The following is a 20,275-nucleotide window of genomic DNA, read 5'->3' on the forward strand; positions in this document are numbered from 1 at the left end:
TTTCTTGCAGCATCCTTGGAAGCCATGGGACAAATTTGCTGCTGCTGTAATACTTTAATTCATTTCAATAGATTTATGCTGAGGCTAAACTTGGCCCTGCATATTTTACTCCCAAGCCCAGTAATCAGTAGTGGAAATAACTTGCTGTTGGCTGCTCTGATGTTGCCATCTTTTGTGCGTATCGAAATGACAAAGACATCAGGCCCTCAAAGTTCGATTGAAGAATAATTGGAAATCCAAAGCGGCACTAAATGTTATTTTCTAAATAAAATGCATTCAATTACAGAACATGAGGCTGTAAAGCATTAAAAAAGATTAGTCAGAGTAGAAAAAAAAAGTATTCAAACCTTCAGAGACTTCATTAGATGCACAGGATCCCCTCTATTCTTCAGGACAGGCAGGGCATAAAGCGAATGCAAAACAATGCAAATACTTCCAGCAGCCCGCGCTGTCCCAGAAGGGCCTGGATGCTCCTGCACTGCCGGATTTTCATCTTTGCTGTTGCCTATGGTCCCTACTGAGGGCTGTATGTCTTCCCACTTCCACAACAGGCAGGCACAGCTGATTTTGCTTCCACCAGCACCTTTTGTTACACAAGCAAATTTCCCAGCTTGTTTTCAAACACAGAAAGTTTGTCTCATTAAAGCAAGCACGTATTTCCCAAACACTGATGGCTTGAAACACTCCGCCAAGGCGGCTAGCAGCCCCCGTGCCCGCCCACAGCGAGGGACTCCCGCGGCAATTCCCTTGGTGCTGCCCAAACGCCCGAGGTGCCGCGGTCTGCGCAGGGGTGTCCCCGTCGCCGGGCACCGTCCCCCAGCCTGCGGGCTTGGCCGGAGCTTTGCTCTCAGCAGCAAGAGCCGACAGACACTTGGAGGACGTACAGCAAACCCCGAGCAAGGTCTAGACCAGTTAGACACGGAGGGGAAAAAAGCTCCCCTGGGTCTGTATGCATTAGGCAAGGCGGGTGAGGAAAAAATAGATGAAACAAGAAAAAACGGCACAGAGCAATAAACATTCCTGCTTCGGCATCTGCAGCGAGATGCTGCGCCGGGAAGAGAAGGCACGGCACAAGGCTGGGCTGGGACAGGGGGATTGGAGATCTCTGCGGGTATGCGGTGGCAGCTGGGCCCTGGACGTCAGGGTCCCCAAATCGCCCCCGTAACCTGCCGAGGAGGGACACGTCCGTGCAGACAGCCTGGAGCTGAAAGCCAGAGTCTGCGTTATGAGGTGTCTGCCACGTCTGTGTATTAATAAGACCAATAATACAGCAGATGCGCTCAAAACTTCAGCAAACACCATAACGGCCATCAAGCGAAGGAAGACAAAGACAATCGTATTTCACGCAGTAGGAGCTGGTAAACCCACGCTTAGAGCAACAAAGTCGCAGCCAAACAAACATGACCCCAAGCGGGATCTATGGCTCTGGCAGGCACATTCTCAGCCTACACAAACAGGGAACGATGAGATGCATTTATCTCGGATACTTCGTTTCAACAGCTTTCCTTAACAGCTCTGGCCCCCTGAATTAATACATATTGCCAAGCAAGCTGCAGCGCGGGCTCGCAGCGAGGGACGTATAATTATTTACATGTCTGACCGCCGTTTCCATAGAAGGATTAAAGACCAGGTGAGGTTTCTTTGCACACTGGTTTTTATTTTTTGGGGTTTTCTTGTAAGAGAAGGTAATTGTCACTTGAAAACCTTCAGGTTCGGATGCAACAAATTGCTGACCTGCGGCTGATCTCAAACGACGACAATGATGCCTTGACTCCACCAATAAATACACGCTCGCAATGGGGGAGAGGGGAGAACAGCCTACACATAACTGAAGATGGATTTATTCCAGCCTTTGCTATAAGGCTGAAGGCTGGGAAGCCAAATCCCTCTCTCCCAGGGTTTCATTAGCTGGGAATGGCTTTCTAACGAGATTTACACAATCTAGCCTGGAGCCTACACATTTTGCTCTGCACCCAGAGACAATAACAACAGGGAGCTAAGGAGATGCCTTCTTTTTCTCTGGTCACCCATAATTCAAGACTGTTACACTGCTGCCATCAATGTGATTACACAGAGCACAAAAATAAAATAAAAACCTGCCCTTCTATAGCATTAAGTCTCCAATTTCAACTGACCCAAGCCAGGAAAATTTATAGTTATGGGGACCACATTCAGTCCATTAGGAAAGGATAGGAGATTGCCAGCTGGGATCTAAGTGACATTCTCACCTCTCCTTCCACCGGCCGGGAGCCCAGCTGGGGTGAGCAGCACCGCTCCCGTACAGCGCTCCAGTCCCCCCTCCCGGCGGACACCACAGAAGGGGACCGGGGGCTATTTCAGGGGGGTCGCTCTGCATGTGGGGTGGCGGCAGGTGGAACTGTGGTCCCAAGCCCCACTGCACCCCTGTAAGGACAGGGAGAGCCCTAAGCCGGCCACTCCCTTACGCACTTTGATGGAGCAAGGTCCTTCGATGGATGGGATACAGTTTTTCCGGAATGGCGCATCCTCTGCTGCAGCAAACCCACGCCCATACAAAGCCTAAACCCCGACCCCCCGACACCACACTGCTGCCTTACAGGGATGCTTTTCCCACAGGTTCCTCCAGCATCCTGCTTGAGGAGATGATGGGGACCAAGCTGGGTCCCAGGCCACCAGCCTGGACCACGCACGCTGAAAGCAAAGACCTAAAATGGAAAAATCCAGCCTGTCTTCAACTAACAACTGGAGTTTGCACACTCCTCTCCGCAGTCACAGGAATGCTGTTTCTGGCACAGTTTCTCCAATAACGCTATTCTAGTGCGGTCAGCTCTTTTTCGATGGAAGGATTTTACGCGAATTCTTTCTGTGGGCAGGACTGTCGGCTCACTCACACAAAGACCCAGCCACATGAGGAGGAGTTATTTTTTAACATCCATCCTCCCCTCTGATTCCTCCCCACATAAAAGAAAAATACTTATCATCATGTTCTTATGGAGATATTAATAGCACCCAAGACACTGACAGTTGCCTGCCTGTGAGTCACTTCTTAAAGGGATGGGAAAAAGCCTGCAACAACTGTGGCTTGTTAGGAGACAATGAAAATATCATTCATGAACCATAGTGCTAAATACCATCTTAATTGTGGCAGATTAAATGGGCGATGCTCACGCGTGTAGTGCATGTCCAGTGCTGATGGGTCTACCACGGGCTGACTCCGTTACACAGCCTTTGCCCGGACAACCGGCAAGAGAAGCTGCTGGCAGCGGGGCAGGCAGCAAGCCTTTACCAATTTCTACCTTAAACGTCCATTGACTTTGGCGCTTTTGGTTTTGATTTCTATCACGGTAGTGCTCCCCTGGAGTCCACAGCACTGACCAGGATCGTTAAGCATGCCACTAACGGAGCAAAAGGCACGTCTCTGCCTCCGACAGTCTTCTGGGTCATTGTGACTCGGGGCTGAGGCAGCACGGAGCCCACCAAATATTTCCATCCATCTCAGCTGCTAAGAGACCCTCAATGCTCGGGTCTTGTTTCTGGGCCCCTGTACTACTCAAATCTTCTTATTTCTCCACTGCTGGTATGGGATTCCAAATGGGTCTTTTAATTCAATTAATTGAAAGCATCTCTGATGTCTTGACAACCTAATTTGGTCTCCTCCAGGTCTTTCAGTATCACGTGCGGGAGAGCAGCAGGCACCATCCCACCCACGTGATGGGCTCGCATGGGCTCGCAACGCAAGTCACTCCAGCTCTCTGAGCACTCAACTCAATTTCTATTTGAAAGGAAACATGAATACTAATTAAACAGCCATAAGGGCACAGAGCAGATAAATATGTGTTGCAAGAGAAACTGGAGAGACACAGTCTGAAGTGGAGCCAGGGAGGGGAGGCGGCAATGTGTCATTGTTTTTGGTGGCACAACTTCAGAATAGCGTTCATCACTTAAAATACTCCTATAACCAACCAAACCTGGTGTTACGCGAGGGTGCTGGACTTCCTTTACTGCCTTAAAACCTTCCTCCTCCTCCACTGCGACATCCATGGCTGCCCTGACTTCAGTAATACATATTTGAAACAGCATTTTGCTCCATCTGAAGGCCGGGTAAAGCAGTATTTACATGCCAGCTTCCAGCACGCTCCGGAACGCCCGTGCCAACTCCTCTGCAACTGAGCAGCCCTCTGGGCTGCAGTCGGCAGACTGGAAGGATAAGGATCATCTGAAGCGTAATCTTTTTCTGCCACCTCTCAGATTAAAAAAAAAAAACCCAACACCTCCAATTTTTGTCTAACAAAGGAAGGCGAGCAGTCATGGCAGGAAGACTGGATTACAGAGTGGCCCTGCCTCTCTGTTCAGCCCTTCGCAAATGCAGCAGAAACCTCCTGCTTGAGCCCCTACTCAGGTTAGTTTTAAGCCCAAAATACTCTGCCCTGCTTTGTCTGCACAGACGAGGAGCAGCTGAAATCAGTGACACTGTTCCGCACGTACTTGGGAAGGACAGAGCTACGGAGATGCTCTATATATAGGCACTTCAAGACAGAAATGGCAAAATCCCCCTTGAGCTTTGGTTTTTGCCATCAAAACCAGCAGTTTGGCCCTGCCAGAGTTCAAGGAGGTTTGGAGGAAAAAGAAAAAGTTCCCAGTCTGGGAAGAAGAAAAACCCAGAATCTATTAATATTCACAGGTGTAGCTTGGCAGCAACAACACACATGAAATCTCATTTGAAACTCGAGGGCTGCCATGACGGATCAACCTATTGCTCAGTCAAGCCTGGAAACACGCCGCCGGCTACGGCCACTTCCAGCTGCTTTGCCGGGACGGGAACACGCTCCCCAAGCTCCCGAGGACCCGGCCAGCTGCGCGGTGCTGCAGCCTCCACCGTGCCGGCATCGCCTTCGAGGAGCATCCCCTTTCATGACAGGCCCTTGGGATTTACTGATGAAGGTTAAATGCTTTCAAAGTGAGTTTGTGCAGCGAAATCACCTGTTTATGGAGATTCTTTTTTTTTTAAAGGTACATTTCTAAGAGTCTATATGACTAACTGCAGCTGCGAAGGTGATGCTCACACTAATGAAGACTTCGCAAACTATTTGTCACTGCAAACCATGACCAGTGCCTTCTCTTCCTATATTCACCTCATTGTGACTACGGAGCACCGAACTGAGCAGTGATGAAGTGAAGAATGGTCCTTTGTTATGGGACTAAGGATTTGGGAGGTTTCAGTTCAATCTCGTCCTCTGCCATAGATTTCCTGTGTGACTTAGGATAGGTCACGTAGCATCTCTATGCTTCAATTCCTCATCTAAAAAGTGGTATTGCTGCTCCGTCTCATAGGGCTTTGGGGAGGATAAATCTGTTAGAGGATAGCAAAATGTTCACAGGCTGGTGGTGCTTGCTGCAAAGAAGCCAGTGAAAATTAGGCATCTGTGATAACCGAACAGGCAGGTAAGCGCAGAGAGAAGGGGGAAAACATCAATCTCCCCATGCAAGGAGCACTTTCTAAGCCTGATTACAGTAAAAATGGTTTCTTTTACACCCGCACAGAAACCTTCAGGACTCCACTGTCATTTCCCCTCTCGCAGCCCCCTCCAGCTCCGATGAACGCTGTGCTCCTCTCGGTCTGGCCCCCAGCAAACTTGGCAGGGGAAAGTCCTGAGCACAGCCCTGGGCACGGCTGGGGCTGGCACGCAGCCCCCCAGCCCCGCAGCATGGAGGGGAAGCCAGAGTGTTTAGTCTGCCAGGCACATTCCTGCGCGCTGCTCAAATAAATAGAAGATTATTAATGGAGCTCCTTTTGCTCACTAGCATCGGCCAGGAATGCCAGAGTTATCAAGTGGCTCCCGAGGACGGAGCGGGGACGGGGCTGGAGGGGTTTCTTGCTTAGAGAGCTCCAGCCGGGAGCTGCGCAGGGTTTGGTGCTCAGGATTTTCATTTGGGATGCTGAACTTGCCTGCTCTCCAGAAACGTCCGGGGCTTCCCAGGGAAACCCCTGTACCTTCCTCCATACCCACAGTCTGGCACGCGCCAGGAACTCTCAACATTTTCACTGCTGCGAAGTTTTAACAGGGGAAACATTTTGCCAGGGAAGGAGGAGGGAAAGCGAGAACAAAGCCCACAAACAATTGTTTTTCTGTTTTGCAACCAGCCTTGACTCTTATATTTAGTCCCAGCTTGCAGAACCATTACAGCCAGTTTCCCAGGGGCACATCCATCGTTTTTAACCTATCTGGAACCTGCAGGAACTTTTTCCTGAACGTTTCCGAACTTTTCAAATAATTTGGCGGGAATTTGGTTTTAAAGCTGACTACTTGTTTGCATTAAAGCCATGCCAGTGGGACTGGCCGAAGGGTCCTACTGGCTCAGTGCATTCAGAGGTTTGGGCTGGGACTCACATTGCATTTTTTAGCCCTTCTTATTTCAAAATTTTCCTAGAAATCTGTGTTTGTAGCTGTATTTCCCTTGACTGATCTGAAAGGAAACAACAACAAGAAAAAAACTACACTGAAAGCCAAAACCCAGTCCATCTGATTTTGCAGAACTTTTCAGAACCTTAAGGGGAAAAAAAGAAAATGGCAAAGGATGCTCAGAGGTTAAGACTCAGGGTGGATCTGAACTCTCTTCAATCCTTCTGCCCCTTTGAGCCACAAAATTCAGTCTGATGCTGATACCGAGGTTCAAGGAAGAGCCAGGAGCCAAGCCGGGAGAGAAGACTGCTGGAGGGGGCTCTCGGCGGCTCTCCACCCCACCCACGGCCACCAGCAAAGGTGCCACATGGTCCCGAGCCTTCCAGGCTCCGGGGTGCACGTGCCAAGCCTGTGTCCAGGGGCAGCGAGTGCTGCATGAGACAACTTGCCGTCCTCCCTTGCAGAGTCCTCAGGTCTGACCTCATAGGGAAAAGATTCAGCGGGGCAAGTGCCTGCACATCGTCTGTGCTTAGTTCCTGCAAACTTCATAATAATAAAGTGATACTCTATACCGTATCCCTTTTTCCATTTCACCCTTCACTGGATCATTTTATGCATCTATTCCCATTGCTAATTCAAACTAATTAAAGTATAAAATAGAATAATTTGTGCAATTTCAGAGCTCCCCTCACCATATTGTGAGTTATGTTGCCTTTTTGTTAGCGCCCGGTGTGAACAATTCCCCTCCTCACCGGCTGAATAGCCGCCAAACTCATTTGCTGAGAAGACAAACTATTACAGCAGCGTAGGAAGGGCAGAAGGAAGAAAGTTCAAAAAGCTCTAGAGGAGAGAAAGAGGAATCTGAGCTTTGCTTTTAAACTTCATAGCTGAGCACTGAGTGGGACATTTCAGATTTCTCCTTCAAGTAATTTTCTCCCTCGGGAGCACAGTTCTCTCCCTCTCTCATTGCTCCCATTAAGGACAGGAGACCTGCATCTGTCTGTCCATCCCAACACGCAAATCCCGCAGCAAACCCACAGCTTGCAGCGCTCCCTGCATTGCTCAGACTCAGCCATGAGCGTTAGCATCAGCCACAGAGATGCACCAGAAAGCCCAGCTTGCTTTCAAGATGGGGTGGGGGGGTGGTACCAGACCTGGAGGGAGGTTAGCCCTTCCCGCAGCTCTCGGGGAGCTGTCACCCGGCCCCTACGAACACCCAACGCACCGGCGTGCTGAGGAGGGTGCGTGTGTGTGTGTGTACGTGCACGTAAGGGAAATTCTGGAAATAGTTTGGGACTGTGGTTGCTTGCCTGAAAATTAAACAATAGGTCTGTGGAAGAGGAGGGATTGGAAAGGGAAGCAAACGCTGAAGCAAACACATGGGAACCCCGTGGCTGTGCCTGGCAGGGGAAAAAATAGACTAATACAAAGAAAAAACAAAGCAAAACAAACAAACCCTGAAAGCAAACCTCGCAAGCACTTGAAAGAAACAACCGTATGAGCAATGTCTAAAATATACCTCATTTAGGAAAACCAAGCCCGCTGACCCTGATGTTGCATTTTTTACATTGAGGCATTTTTTTTTTTTACCACCTCTGACAGGAAAGTTTACTTTTCAAGTATTTGTTACCTCAAAGACTTCTGCACTTAACTCCACACCCGTGAATGCTTGAACGTTGTGTGTCTGTACATGAATCTCAGCGGGCCGCGGGGCTGCAGGAAGGTAGGGGGGCCAGTCCGGCCGCCGACACGTCAGCCCCATCACGGCCAGAGCTCTGCCCGCCGGCAAACGGGCTGCCAGCAGGGCAGGGAAGGGAGGCGGCATGCTCTCCCCCCTGGCTGGGCTGGGGGTTTTTGGTCAACTGATGTTAATTAAATCACAGAATCACAGAATCATTAAGGTCGGAAAAGACCTGTAAGACCATCAAGTCCAACCATCAACTAACCCCACCATGCCCACTAAACCATGTCCCACAATGCCTCGTCCACACATTCCTTGAACACCTCCAGGGATGGTGACTCCACCACCTCCCTGGGCAGCTTATTCCAGTGTCTCACCGCTCTCTCAGTAAAGACATTTTTCCTAATATCGAGTCTAAACCTCCCCTGGCGCAACTTGAGGCCATTTCCTCTGGTCCTGTCATTTGTCACTTGGGAGAAGAGACCAGCACCCACCTCACCACAACCCCCTTTCAGGCAGTTGTAGAGAGCGATCAGGTCTCCTCTGAGCCTCCTCTTCTCCAGACGGAACAACCCCAGCTCCCTCAGCCGCTCCTCATCAGACTTGTGCTCCAGACCCCTCACCAGCTCCGTCGCCCTTCCTGGACATGCTAACACATCCTTCTGGTCAGGTAGATACTGTTAATGATATCAGACAAGTTTTTAGCTGAATTTCTTAATTATTCCTACTTGACTACAGGGAGGAAAGTGGAAAAAACCTGCACCAACGCATGAATTTTAGGAGAGTGTAGCGTGAGCAGGTGAAGAGGACGGCAGAGAGCTGGTGCAAACCTCCCCGTGGAGCACAGCCCTTCCTCGAGAACAGCAGCTCCACTGCAGCAAGGACCACACTGCTCCGGGGGGATTCTCTCCCCATCCCGCGCTCCCTCTTCATCCCCCTACTCTACCCCCTCTTTGCCCCAGCTTACAGCTCTTTCACACCTTCCTGGCAGCGGTTGCGGAGCAACACAAGTTGGGCAAGTGTGCTTACGCACCCCTACGTGCTGGAGCAGCAGGAGGTCCCAGCCAGGCTGGTGACACCCAGGGTCGTAGCAAGCCCCGGGCAGGCAAGCCACGCATGGGGCCGCCGAGTCCCACCGCACCCACAATTACCTGCACGGGTGCTGGCGCAGGGTGATGGGGTGGAGTAATTCACAGGAGGCAGGATTTTGGACACCTCTGGTGGGGTTCAGCCAAGCCATTTTCCCTGTCCCAGTGGTTCAAACTTGGCTAAGATTATGTCCAGATAACTGGCTGTTCAACTAGCAGATAATGTAGTTAAAAATTTAATCGGTCCATTTTTTCTCTCTTGATGACTCCAGACCCTTTTATCCACATCTCTTGCATTTTTTATTGTGTTTTCTCAGTTCTTTTCAGGACACCATCAGTATTTACAGCCTCGCTATTCCAGATTGATGGACTTCCTTGTTTTTCTCAGCCCTCACTCCAGTTCCAACCTCTTCTAAATCATCCGGGCAGCTCCCGCCTGCCTCCCTCTCAATCAGCATCCAGAAAGTTCAGTCCAAAGCAAAGCAGTTTTCACAGGACTTGAACATCTCAGGGTTACAGGACAGGGAGCCGCGCAACAAATTTTGCTCAGAGACTCCTGCAGATCCGCAGCTCCTGACACGGGGGCAGTTGCAAAGCAAATACTTCACAGCTAACAGAGCAGACTAAAAGATGGTTTCTTTACCTAAAGCCACAATGATGTATACGGAAGAGGGAGCAGGGGACTTCACTCCGTGGAAAAGCAACAGGTCTGAGCGAGCTCCGGCAGCGCTGCCTGCTCCCTCTGCGGGGCGAGGGGCCAGCAGCACGCGCCTGCCAGGTGCTCGTAGCCAGGTCATACTGGTCATACTGGTCAATGCCCTCCAGTCCCAATGCACGCACGGTAACGATGTCTAGAGCACTGCTCCTCGCTGGTTAAGAGAGAAGGCTGGGATAAAGCGGCTGCAGGCAGATAAACCAGCCCCTTCCACCTCTTCCATTCAAATAACCTTCAGGCTGCCCAGCGCACCCCCGGCAGCGAGCCCTGGCCCCCTCCCAGCACCCGGGGGCCATCACTGAGAGCAGCAGGCAGCGGCTCTGCCCTCCCCGCTGCCATGCCCTTCTCGCCTCAGCGTGAGGGGAATCTTTAGGGGCCAGCATTAATCTTCGCTGCCTCCCACCAAGCGACGGGCGGGAGCGCAGCTCCGCTCATAACACTCTGCATAAGGGTCCCTGAACTACATTGGCCGGGTGTAAAAATGTCACATCAGCCACGGGAAACCGCTCAGGTGCTCTGGTGAGCGCTCGCTTGTAAACAACAAAAAGTCAGCCGGCACCCTCTAAACCCTCCTTGCTACGGCAAGGTTACCCCGCAACGGGCACGGAGGGGCTCAGCGTCACGCGCGCAGGCGGACCGAGCACGGAGCGAAGGACTCCTCAGTACATCTCAGGCTGCAGAGGTCCACGGCCCTCTGAGCTCTGCTGTGCTAATTGACGTTATCTGCATTTCACTGGGTGATTATGCGTTATTATTTCTACCACGGGAACGGTGAGTTTCCCAGTCACGGAGCAGGATGCCGCTCTGTTACATACCGTATAAAAACAGAATGAAATCATCCCCCTGTGGCAGAATTAACCACCGAAGTAACTATGGATGAGCTGAGAGCAGCAGTGTTTCTGAGGCAATGAAATGTGTGGGGATTTTGGAGGATGCTTATTGGAAGATGAATTTTGCATTTGCAACGTCCTGGCCAGGTACCTCATTAGGAAGGTGCCACTTCACCCATCAGGGAGCAAACCCGCATCGCATGACCTCAGCGCTTCATCAAAGTATTTTACGTGATTAGCACGAACAAGCGATAGATCATTAGCCGAAAAAAGTGTTGGGAAATAAAGAAGGAAAAATATGTCTTAGTACGGTGTGTCTGCACGTGGGGAAGAGGCAATGAGAGGAGGGGGAGTGCCTGCCCCGAGGGCTGGCTCCTCTGCGCCTACCAGCCCCCTGCACCCATCGCTGCCTCCTGCACCCATCGCTGCCTCCTGCACCCACAGCCCGCGGCTGCGAGAAGGTTCTGCAGTCAGGGCTTACAGCTCTGCATTCGGGAAAGGAACAGACCTGTTGGGCCATGTTTTTCTTGACTAGGGCAAGGATATTCCTTCCAACAAGCCCTGCAGTATTTTGATCACGCTTTTTTAAATTTCGTGTTTATAGCTCTTGATTAGGTGGTGAAATCTTTTGGAGACGGCAATCCCTGCCCTGGTGCCTGCCATGCGTTCGATTGAGCCTCCGCTCACTCCCAGATTAAAAATAACAAAATTTGTTCTTCTATCAAGAGCTGCAAATATCTTTGGCCCCAATTCCACTGACGCTTATATAATCTCCGTGCTGAAGTATGCCCACCATTTCTCACAGGGTTAGCTCGCGATTGCTGAAGGTGTACGTGGGAGCAAAGTCAAAGCTGCTGCATGTGAAACCAGTGCTGCAGCAGCTCGAACTTGCGCGGAGAGCAGATACAGCTAGCGACAAAGGGGTTGCAGCCTTGGAGTCACAAAACTGCTCTCGTCCTACCGGACTTATTTAATTGAAATGCACTGAGCTTTCATACGTTAAAAAAACCTACCATCTCCCTGATGCACAGACAATTAACGTGTTGGGACTGAATTATAAAGCCACCTTACTCAATATAACCAGCACTTTTCCTGTAAGCCTCAGTCTTTCCCTCTGAAAGCAAGAAATCGGAGAAGCCCTTCTGCGCACGCAGGGGCTGTTGGCGTGGGCTCCATGACAGACTTGCCATTAAAATGGGAAGACTTTTAATTCCGGGCACTCTTGGCGGCCCCAAGACATTCGTCGCTGGTTTTGCCCTGCAGTGCCATTAACCCCTCGCCCGCTGCTTGATGGCTGGGGGCTCCCAGCCCTGGGTGCACCCTCGCGTCTCACCGCCTCAGCGGAGGTCAGCGAAGCAGCCGATGAGCCCATCACAGCAGCGACGCCACCGATACCACTTCAACATTTCATTTTGTGCTTTTTTGCCTGGCAGAAACTGTTAATTGAATTTGTCTGCCGGTGAAAAACAAGAGGTAGCTCACGCCACGCACCGGCTGGGAAGAGCCACGGTGCAAGTCCTCTGGCCACAGCCGTGCCGGTGCCTCCCAACGCCCACCCACCCCCAGCGCCGACTGCTATTTCGGTCGGAGGGCACGGCGTAACTCTGCCGACGCCTGGCAGCCCCGCTGCCATTCCCGTCCTGGCACCCCACGTAGCTCCGCTAATGCAACACGTCTCCATCTCAGCAGCATCTCGCGCTACCCGAGCCTTGCTCAGCTTGTGGGCAGAAATGGTGTTTGCTTGCTAGAGCAATGCTGAGAAATGAATTTCTGCTTTAAATAGTCAGGGTCCGGATCGTTTCTCTTGTGCCATAAGAGCTGTTTGAAACCAGGTGCAGTGGGAAGAGAGCCTGTAAAAGCTCCTAATAAGCACTCTTAAATCATGTGGTTTCAGAATAAGTGGCTGGAAGCAAAGTTTCTTTACCCTTCTCTCCCCCGGACTGGGCTGTGCAACTGTTGCTTCTGTGCTTTGTGGGAGTGAAATCAAATGTCAAATATTCTGCTTTGGAAGAAGTTGGCAATGAAACATGAAAGGCTCACGGAGAGCTCAAAAGGACTGCGGATAAATTGGAACGAGGCACAGACAGGGCTGGGACTGGAGCCAGGGGGAGTGGGGAAGGACTGCGCCTACAACCACAACTCCAGATTTTAGGATGAAGCAACTACTTTCCCTAATGCATTTCAGCATAAAGCTGATCCTAGCTGCTGCTAGCACAGAAGGAAGATGGGCTTCGTACCAAAATGTTACATCTACTCTTTCTTGAGAAGCATCCACACATCTCAGTTTATTCAACGTAATCAGTCCAACACAGAGCATCGCATTTCATCACTGGTCTGTACCTAACGCCACGGCCGCAAGAGCTCAAGACCTGCTACCGATCAGTATTGGGGGGCACAGAGTTCTTAGCTGAATTCCTCAAAAAAACCCCCATTTTTTGAAAGATGTGTTTTGACACAGGCATGTATCCTATTTCTTTCTCAGCACATATTTAAAATCACAGGCTCTGGACAATCCTCCTGCAGTACGTTAACATGCAGCAGATCAACGTTAAGAGCAGCTGCTCTCTATGTCATTTTACTGTGGCAGAATTTAATTTTGTTCCAAATTTCAAGACTTCAGAAGACATTTTTACTGCATATTCTCAGTAATTCTGAGGGCACTTCCCACCATTTACAGCCTCAGCCCTCTGAAGCCGGTGGACCTTTCCCCTTCTCTTGGTACTGACCCCTTTTCAATCATCAGGCTCCTTTATACAGCACTCAGGAAAAAATATATTCTCCCCTCCACTTCGCTGAACTATCACGTTGCCAGGATAAGGACAGTGGGGTCACAGGAGCTGACAAAATCCATATGTAACGCCATGCCGGGACTTCTGGACCCAAAGCACGCATCTCTACAAGGGCAAAAGGCAAATCCCACAGCGAGTCCAGCAAGGAATGAGGGACTGCGGCCCCCCGCTCCGGGAGTCTCCCCGCAAGGCGAGTGCTTTGCCAGAGCCATGGCTGGAAATGGAATTAACGTTCCAGGAATATTCTATTATTTGCTAATTCTCTTCACATCTTTTTGTTTCACAATTAAGCAAATTAGCACTTTGACGAATATTAAGACGCTCTCGCCTCATAGAAGATGAGTTGGAGGCATTCCCTCTGGATTTTCCTCGTAAGGAAAACAGTTCCTCAGCTGTTTGAGATACCTGCTGGATTGTTTCCTCCCTGGCACGAGCACGAGGAGCACATGGCTCCTGGGGAAAATGACCACAACATTAACGTTTTAATAAAATAATTTGATTTCAAAGTTTGCATAGATCCTCATTATTACCATCTAATCTAAGTCCACGCTGGAATAGGATCCCAAACTTGTGGCTGTTCATGGCAGTTTCCGTCAGTGAGTTGCTATAACAAGCCTGTAACACCTTCTTTAACCACAGGGATTCATTCAGTAAGTCTTTTAGCAGGGAGAAGATTTTGCACCCTTCTAAAGTATTTATTCCCTGGCTTTAAATAACTTTTTAACCAAGCTAAGTATTTGCCAATTTTCTTGTTTTGCTACAGGTTAGCGGAACAGTTTTGCTGGCTTTGGGAGGAGCTGTAAGCTCCCTAGCGCAGGGCGAGCTGTTAGGATAGCTGCTCGCTCTCTACCTCCATCAGTAATCTTGGAGCACTTCACACCGATACCTCTCCATAGCATCTCACTCAGAGCAGGTGGGAGGGAGGACAGGTATTTGTTTACCAGCAGACGTGGAAAGCTGCTAGTGACCAGAGGGTTAACTCAACACAGAACAATTTAATAGCATCCAGACATCTTCAGATGCAACCCTTCTCCTGTCTCCACCACCCACGAGACACCAGCTCTATTAATCTGAATTACACAGTCGTGAGTAACAGCCAATAAAATGCTCAAGAGAGTCAGTGAACCCAGAAGTCTGGCTTAATGGTGGGGACTTCGTGTGTTTTCTTGTCTCGGAGAAGAACAGAAAGTCCCAGATTATTTACATTGTGCTGGCTCCCCTAAGCAACAGACTCCCGTGGACCACTGGCCATAAATCCCCGTCGTAATAATTTTCGTCTTGCTTTCTACAGTCTGGTCCCTCTTTGCAGAGCAGGAGCTTATCCTGCTCAGAAACAGGCTCAGAGGAAGGGCCGAGTGGACAGTAAACAGTGGCGAGTCCCAGAGACACCAGCACAAGCCGGGGGGGCAGTGACCCGGACCCGGGCTCTCCCTCTGGGATGCTGCGTGACGGCTCACGGGGGTGCGAGTGAGATGAGGCTCTCGCTTCCGAGACCTGCCTCGCAGTTCGCCAGTCTCCAGGGAAGAGCTAGTGCGATGAAACCAACTCCAAAGAAATTGCCTCCCAGGAGGGAAAGGTTGTCCCTAGTCTGCAGACTTTACCTGCTCAGGACTGATGTCAGGTAACCGCTCTGCCCCGGTGAAAGCGCAGTGAACGTGGGGATGTATTCACACCACCCCTATCTTATGCGCTATGCAGGCACTAACGAATTTTCCTTGTAAGACCATGGTGTAATAAAGGAAAAAAACACTCCCAGTTTTAAAATGAGAAATTGTGGTAAAAGTTATGTGATTTGTTCCTGATTACACAGAGCCAAGAAGGGATCTTCGCTATGCCGGGGCGAGGCTCCGCCGGCAGACCAGCACCCACCCAGCGCAGGGTGCCTGTGGGCAGGGCAGGAGCAGCGCGCAGGGCTGGTCCGGGCTGGGCACCACCAGAACTGGCACGGCAACGGACGGCACAGCACCAACTCAGTGCTAACGTCGCTTGCGCAGCACCCACCCGTACCATGCCTCATCCCACCTCTGTGCACTAGCATCACTCGCAACCACTTAAAATATACCGGTAAATAAATAAATAAAGCCATCATAAAGGATGCTCAGACAAAGCTACAGAAAACCACAGCCTGCCAACCTCTCTGCAGGGCGCGAATCCGCAATGCTTGTGGCTCAGGACCTCGTTAGCTAGGCAGGGATGGTTCAGAGCCCCGAACCACATTTCCTCCACAGGAGCTCAGCTCAGTTTCCAACGCCTGCAGACAAGAGTAAGTGGGCACAACTCTCTCCCCTGCGCACTGATTTCACTCTCTGGTCAGAGGCAGATAAACCAGCTTCTGCTGGTGCTCCGCACCGATCCCGGCACCGTGGGGCTCAGCACACTACCTCAGCTCCGTGCGCTCCAACAACACACTCCTTAAGGAAGGAAGCCGCAACCACGGAGGTATGGAAGCAGACGCCTTACCTGTCGCTCCGACATGACGTACAGATACTTCTGATCAATGGAGAAGGCCATGTCTCGAAGGACTGGGCTCCCGTCCTTGAAAACTGTCACCATTTCATACTGAATTCCACCGTGGGGAGGACCATCTGCTCGGATCTGGAAGAAGCACAAATAGATTACAGGTGCTTTTATAGCAGCCAAATTCAGATTTTATTTTGGGGGTGGGGGTGAGGGAAGGAGGACAAGGTAGGAAAAGGAATCTAATTTAAAATCTCAGCTCGCAACCTGGAGACAGAGCAAAGAGCTGGCAGGCAACGTGCAGGCACGGGAGTTAAAGCAAAGGCTCCTTCGTCACTGAAGTTGATGCGATTTTCCCAATCCATGAGAAATAAGGAGAAAGTTTTGTGGTCGCAAGGGGAGCACACAGACTGTCAGTGCGCTGTGACTGACCACGGGCATTCAAGAGTAACAGAGATTGTAAAAGTTTTAGATTCTCTCCAAATTACGTCTGAAAGAAGACCACAAGACCCCACAGGCAGTACAACGAGGCCAAGTTACAGCAAAGATGTTTTCTTCTCCAGACGCGTAAAGAATGAGACTTAGACCATCACCTCTTGCTGCCACAGAAGCCTCCTACAATACCATCTCTGCCTAAAAGTTTGGAGACACTGCTGCCGTCCCATCACTGTCAAATTTGCAGGATTCGGCAAGGCGAAACCAGTCCAGCCCGTACTGCTGAGCGAGCAGAGGACTAACACGGCGGCCATATGGCCTGTTCAGTTTGATGGGCTCCCAGTATCCATCCACCCCACCAAAAGACAACTCCCTGCTCCTGCAGGAAAACCTGCCCAAGCTGTGACAAATCCCATCCCTGCCAGGAGCGGCTGCTGTTGAGGATACGCCATCTCTTCCAAAAGTTAATAATTTATGGCCTTGGGGGCTGTGCAAGGGGAAGGAAGGAGGATAAACAAACAATTTACATTGTCTTTCCTACGAGGATTTGCATATTTGAATAGCCATTTGATTGCAACATGGTGTCTACATAGCTGAAAACACTGGCAACCATCAGGCAGCGAGACGAGAGCTGTCAGGCGAGCCAAGGGCTCGGTGGAGCCGCTGCCGGCCCCGTGGCTCGCAGCGACAGCGATGCCGCTCGACAGGGGCCAGGAACGCGCGCTGCACGCGGGGCGTTGCGCAGCACGTGCACGCTGCCCTGCGAGGAGAGGGATGCACGGGGGACTGCCCGTCCCTGGAAAAACCTCTTATCACAAAGATGCCATCTGCTGCAGCCACGTGCCGAGCTGTCTTGCCGCATCCCGTTTTGCTGCTCGATTACTCCCTGCCTGGCTGCGGAACGGAGGAAGAGGCATGAAGAACTGGCTTTGGACAAGTCTAAGCCTTCAGAAGAGGCAGGACGGCACAGCAGAGAGGGGCGTCTGTTTATTCTGGTTCACGTCCCCAGGAGGTAAGAGAGCAGGCTGTTAAGCATCTTAAGATTTATCTGAGAAATGTGCCACCCCAGCTGGAAATACAAGTATATCTTCGCACTCAAAGAGGAGAGACGCTCCCCTGCACCCTCCTCCAGATAAATCCTCTTCTTGGAAGGAGCCCTGATGCCTCCTGCCATGTAAAGATGTGTTGGGTACACAAACATTTATTTTCTGGATTTCTCTCTTTTCTCCTTACCTCCTGAGTTTTCAGAAGATAAAAAACTTATAAAAGAACACCAGGTGTGAATCTGAGTGGTCTGGTTTAACACCCATAGCCAGCTACAGGGAGCCTCTGGCAGGATTACGCAGGCAGCCCAAGCCTGGCTCAAAAGCCCTGAACTTTCGGAAAGGAAATTCCAAAAAAAGGCAGAAGGTCAAATCCTGCTTAATTACGTCTGTGCAAATCAGGATACCTCATTGCCTTCATGAAATCTGAGACCTAGAAGCAGGTTGAGACCAGTATGAGACCAGTGCCTTGCTGGGTGTTGCAAACCCGAGCGACCCGCACACGCATCACGGCCATCTCCCACACCAGCCCGTGCCACGGACAGAGGGACAAAACCACCTGAGGAATAAATAGCAGGGACCCTGTGCTGTCAGGGACACACAGCCGCTTCCATGCAAACACCTGATTAATGGCCAAAAGGGAATGGAAACACCGGACATGAAGGATCAGCAGCCTTTGTGAAAAACAACTGTTTTCCAGAGTTCCCTTGGGGCACCGGCAGCTCGTTAAATTGAGCTTCTTTCTAGTAATGAGGTCAGACAGGGCTAATAAAGAGAGATACCACTGGACAAGCCTTGTGCAGGCCAATTCCAGCTGGGAATTGCGGCTCTGGGCTGAAGACAGCACCGTGTGCGCAATGGCTCCTCTAGCCTGGACAAGTGCTTGGAGCTGTGCCTGGCACGGGTGTCCTGGGACACAGCTGGAGCCCTGCACGTGGTGCTGGGTGCTGCCTGCACCCTCCTGCCTCCCCCATAGGCAGGAGGAGCAGCCCGGGGTCTCTCACTGAGCCTATCAAGGTGAGATGGCTCCATGTTACTCAGAGACCACAGGACAAGTGGAGAGCCGACCCTGCTGCCCTCCCATCCCGCATGCTGCGGTGTGCGAGTTACACCCACCCGGGTATCCCACAGCCCCGTGCCCAGAGCACAGTGCCTGAGATGCACCCACTGACACCGGGATGCTCCACTGCATCTCTTCCTGAGGGTTTGGTTTCCATGACAACAAATGATGATGTCAGATGAGAAGAATGATGATTCCTGTGAATGCAGAAGAAAGGGATCATCTCCACAGCTTCTTGTTGATGTTTGGAGACAGAAATAATTCCTCTGCCTAACTTATGGGTGCCCTTCCAGTGCCAAACAACTACTGACCCATCACTACAACAGCGGCGTGGTACCAGCCCGACAAGTCTGGGTTCATCCCTGAGCCCAGGCTCCAGGCACAGCGATGCAGGAGAGGGAGGGAGCGGGACGGGGCTGGGCTGCTGGTGGCCGTGTTTCCTTACATCCCCCGAACTCTACCAGGTTTTCTGCTCTCACGACACAATGATGGGGCACGGGAAGGGTTTAGGAGAAACACACAGAGGGAAGCGGTGCAGGTCGGAATGGGTGGGAGTGCAATGAAACAGGCAGCAGGACAGGGAGAAGCACATCGGTGCAATGGAAACCAGAGGTGTCCAGGACCAGAGACGTGTTCAGCCAACTCAGACATGGCGGAGACCAGGAGGTCCGGTCCCAGGCTCGCACACTTGGACATGAATCAGAGAAGTTTGATACAGCGCTTTCCTCGATCACTCTTGATGGATGTTTACAAATATGGCTTGAAAAGTGCCTAACGACATAATCTGCAAATTCAGGGCCATCAAAACACGCTGCATGACGAGGCAGAGCGCTGCTCAATTCAGGGGACTGCAGCCCTTCAAAGGCACTGTGCAGATTTATGTGACTAATACCCCCACAACACAGACTGCAGGCATAAGCTCTGCGTTATCTTAAGAGATTAGCAAAATACCATATTGTGTCACGTATATGTTGCAGCGTAGCACCCGTGGTGATAAGAGCCATTCAAGGATCTAATATGACGTGAAGCTCTAAACATACCTATTGTATTAAAGCTTCTGTTAGGTATTTTGCCCAGTCTATGCCAGAGCTAAGGTACATCTGGATTCCCTTCCAGTTCCTCCCAGCAGGCTCCCATTAGAAGACATTGAATATCTTTGTAGGAACTTTCCATGATTAAATTACCTGTCTGTTTTCATTACGAGTGTTTCAATGAGGCTGACTCATGATGAAATGCCTGGTGCCAGAAAAAACAGCTGAATAAGTCCATGCATGAAGGGACTGATTCCCCATCCCGGATTCTAGATGCAAGGCCACCCGTTAACTCCTCAAGAACTGCAGCTTCTCCCCACGTACGCAGGCGCCTGATGGAAGACGGGTCCCAAAGAACCTCGCTGCCGGCTGCCCCACTCTGCACGAAATGGCCCATGGAGGCATGGGATGGGCTCCTGAAATGATGCTCTTGGTAAGGAGGTGCAAGGCACTGGCTGAACACGCTTGTCATTATATGTAACAGCAACAAAGAGAAAAGCCCAGTACAACCCAGAGCCTTAAGACTGCTCCTTTCATGCTAGGATTTCTAGCCCTTCAGGGTGAATACTATCAAATAACATTGCATTTGTGTAAAATGGACGTTTCGAGTAGAACTGTATCAGCTCTGGGAATGCGCACTGGAGCGTTACTGCATCGACTGCCTGAAATAGAAACCCAAGACAACACAGAGCAGCCTTCACTGCTGAGGTGCATCTTTGCAGAATTGCCACTTTTTTGCCATTTACATCTGCACATCTCAGCTCTT

At 50.8% G+C, this 20,275-nt stretch overlaps 1 protein-coding gene across 1 annotated transcript in view; it reads right to left on the reverse strand.

Annotated features, from left to right (window-relative positions):
- The window catches only part of PLXNA2 (plexin A2), a 154,182-nt gene that overhangs the window by 86,870 nt on the left and 47,037 nt on the right, over positions 1-20,275 (reverse strand). Inside the window, exon 3 of the mRNA XM_059831192.1 lies at positions 15,944-16,078. Coding sequence (XP_059687175.1) covers positions 15,944-16,078 — 135 coding nt within the window. The remainder of the gene's footprint in view (positions 1-15,943; positions 16,079-20,275) is intronic.

Source organism: Gavia stellata, chromosome 30 (assembly GCF_030936135.1).
Source record: "Gavia stellata isolate bGavSte3 chromosome 30, bGavSte3.hap2, whole genome shotgun sequence".
Lineage (NCBI taxonomy): Eukaryota > Metazoa > Chordata > Aves > Gaviiformes > Gaviidae > Gavia > Gavia stellata.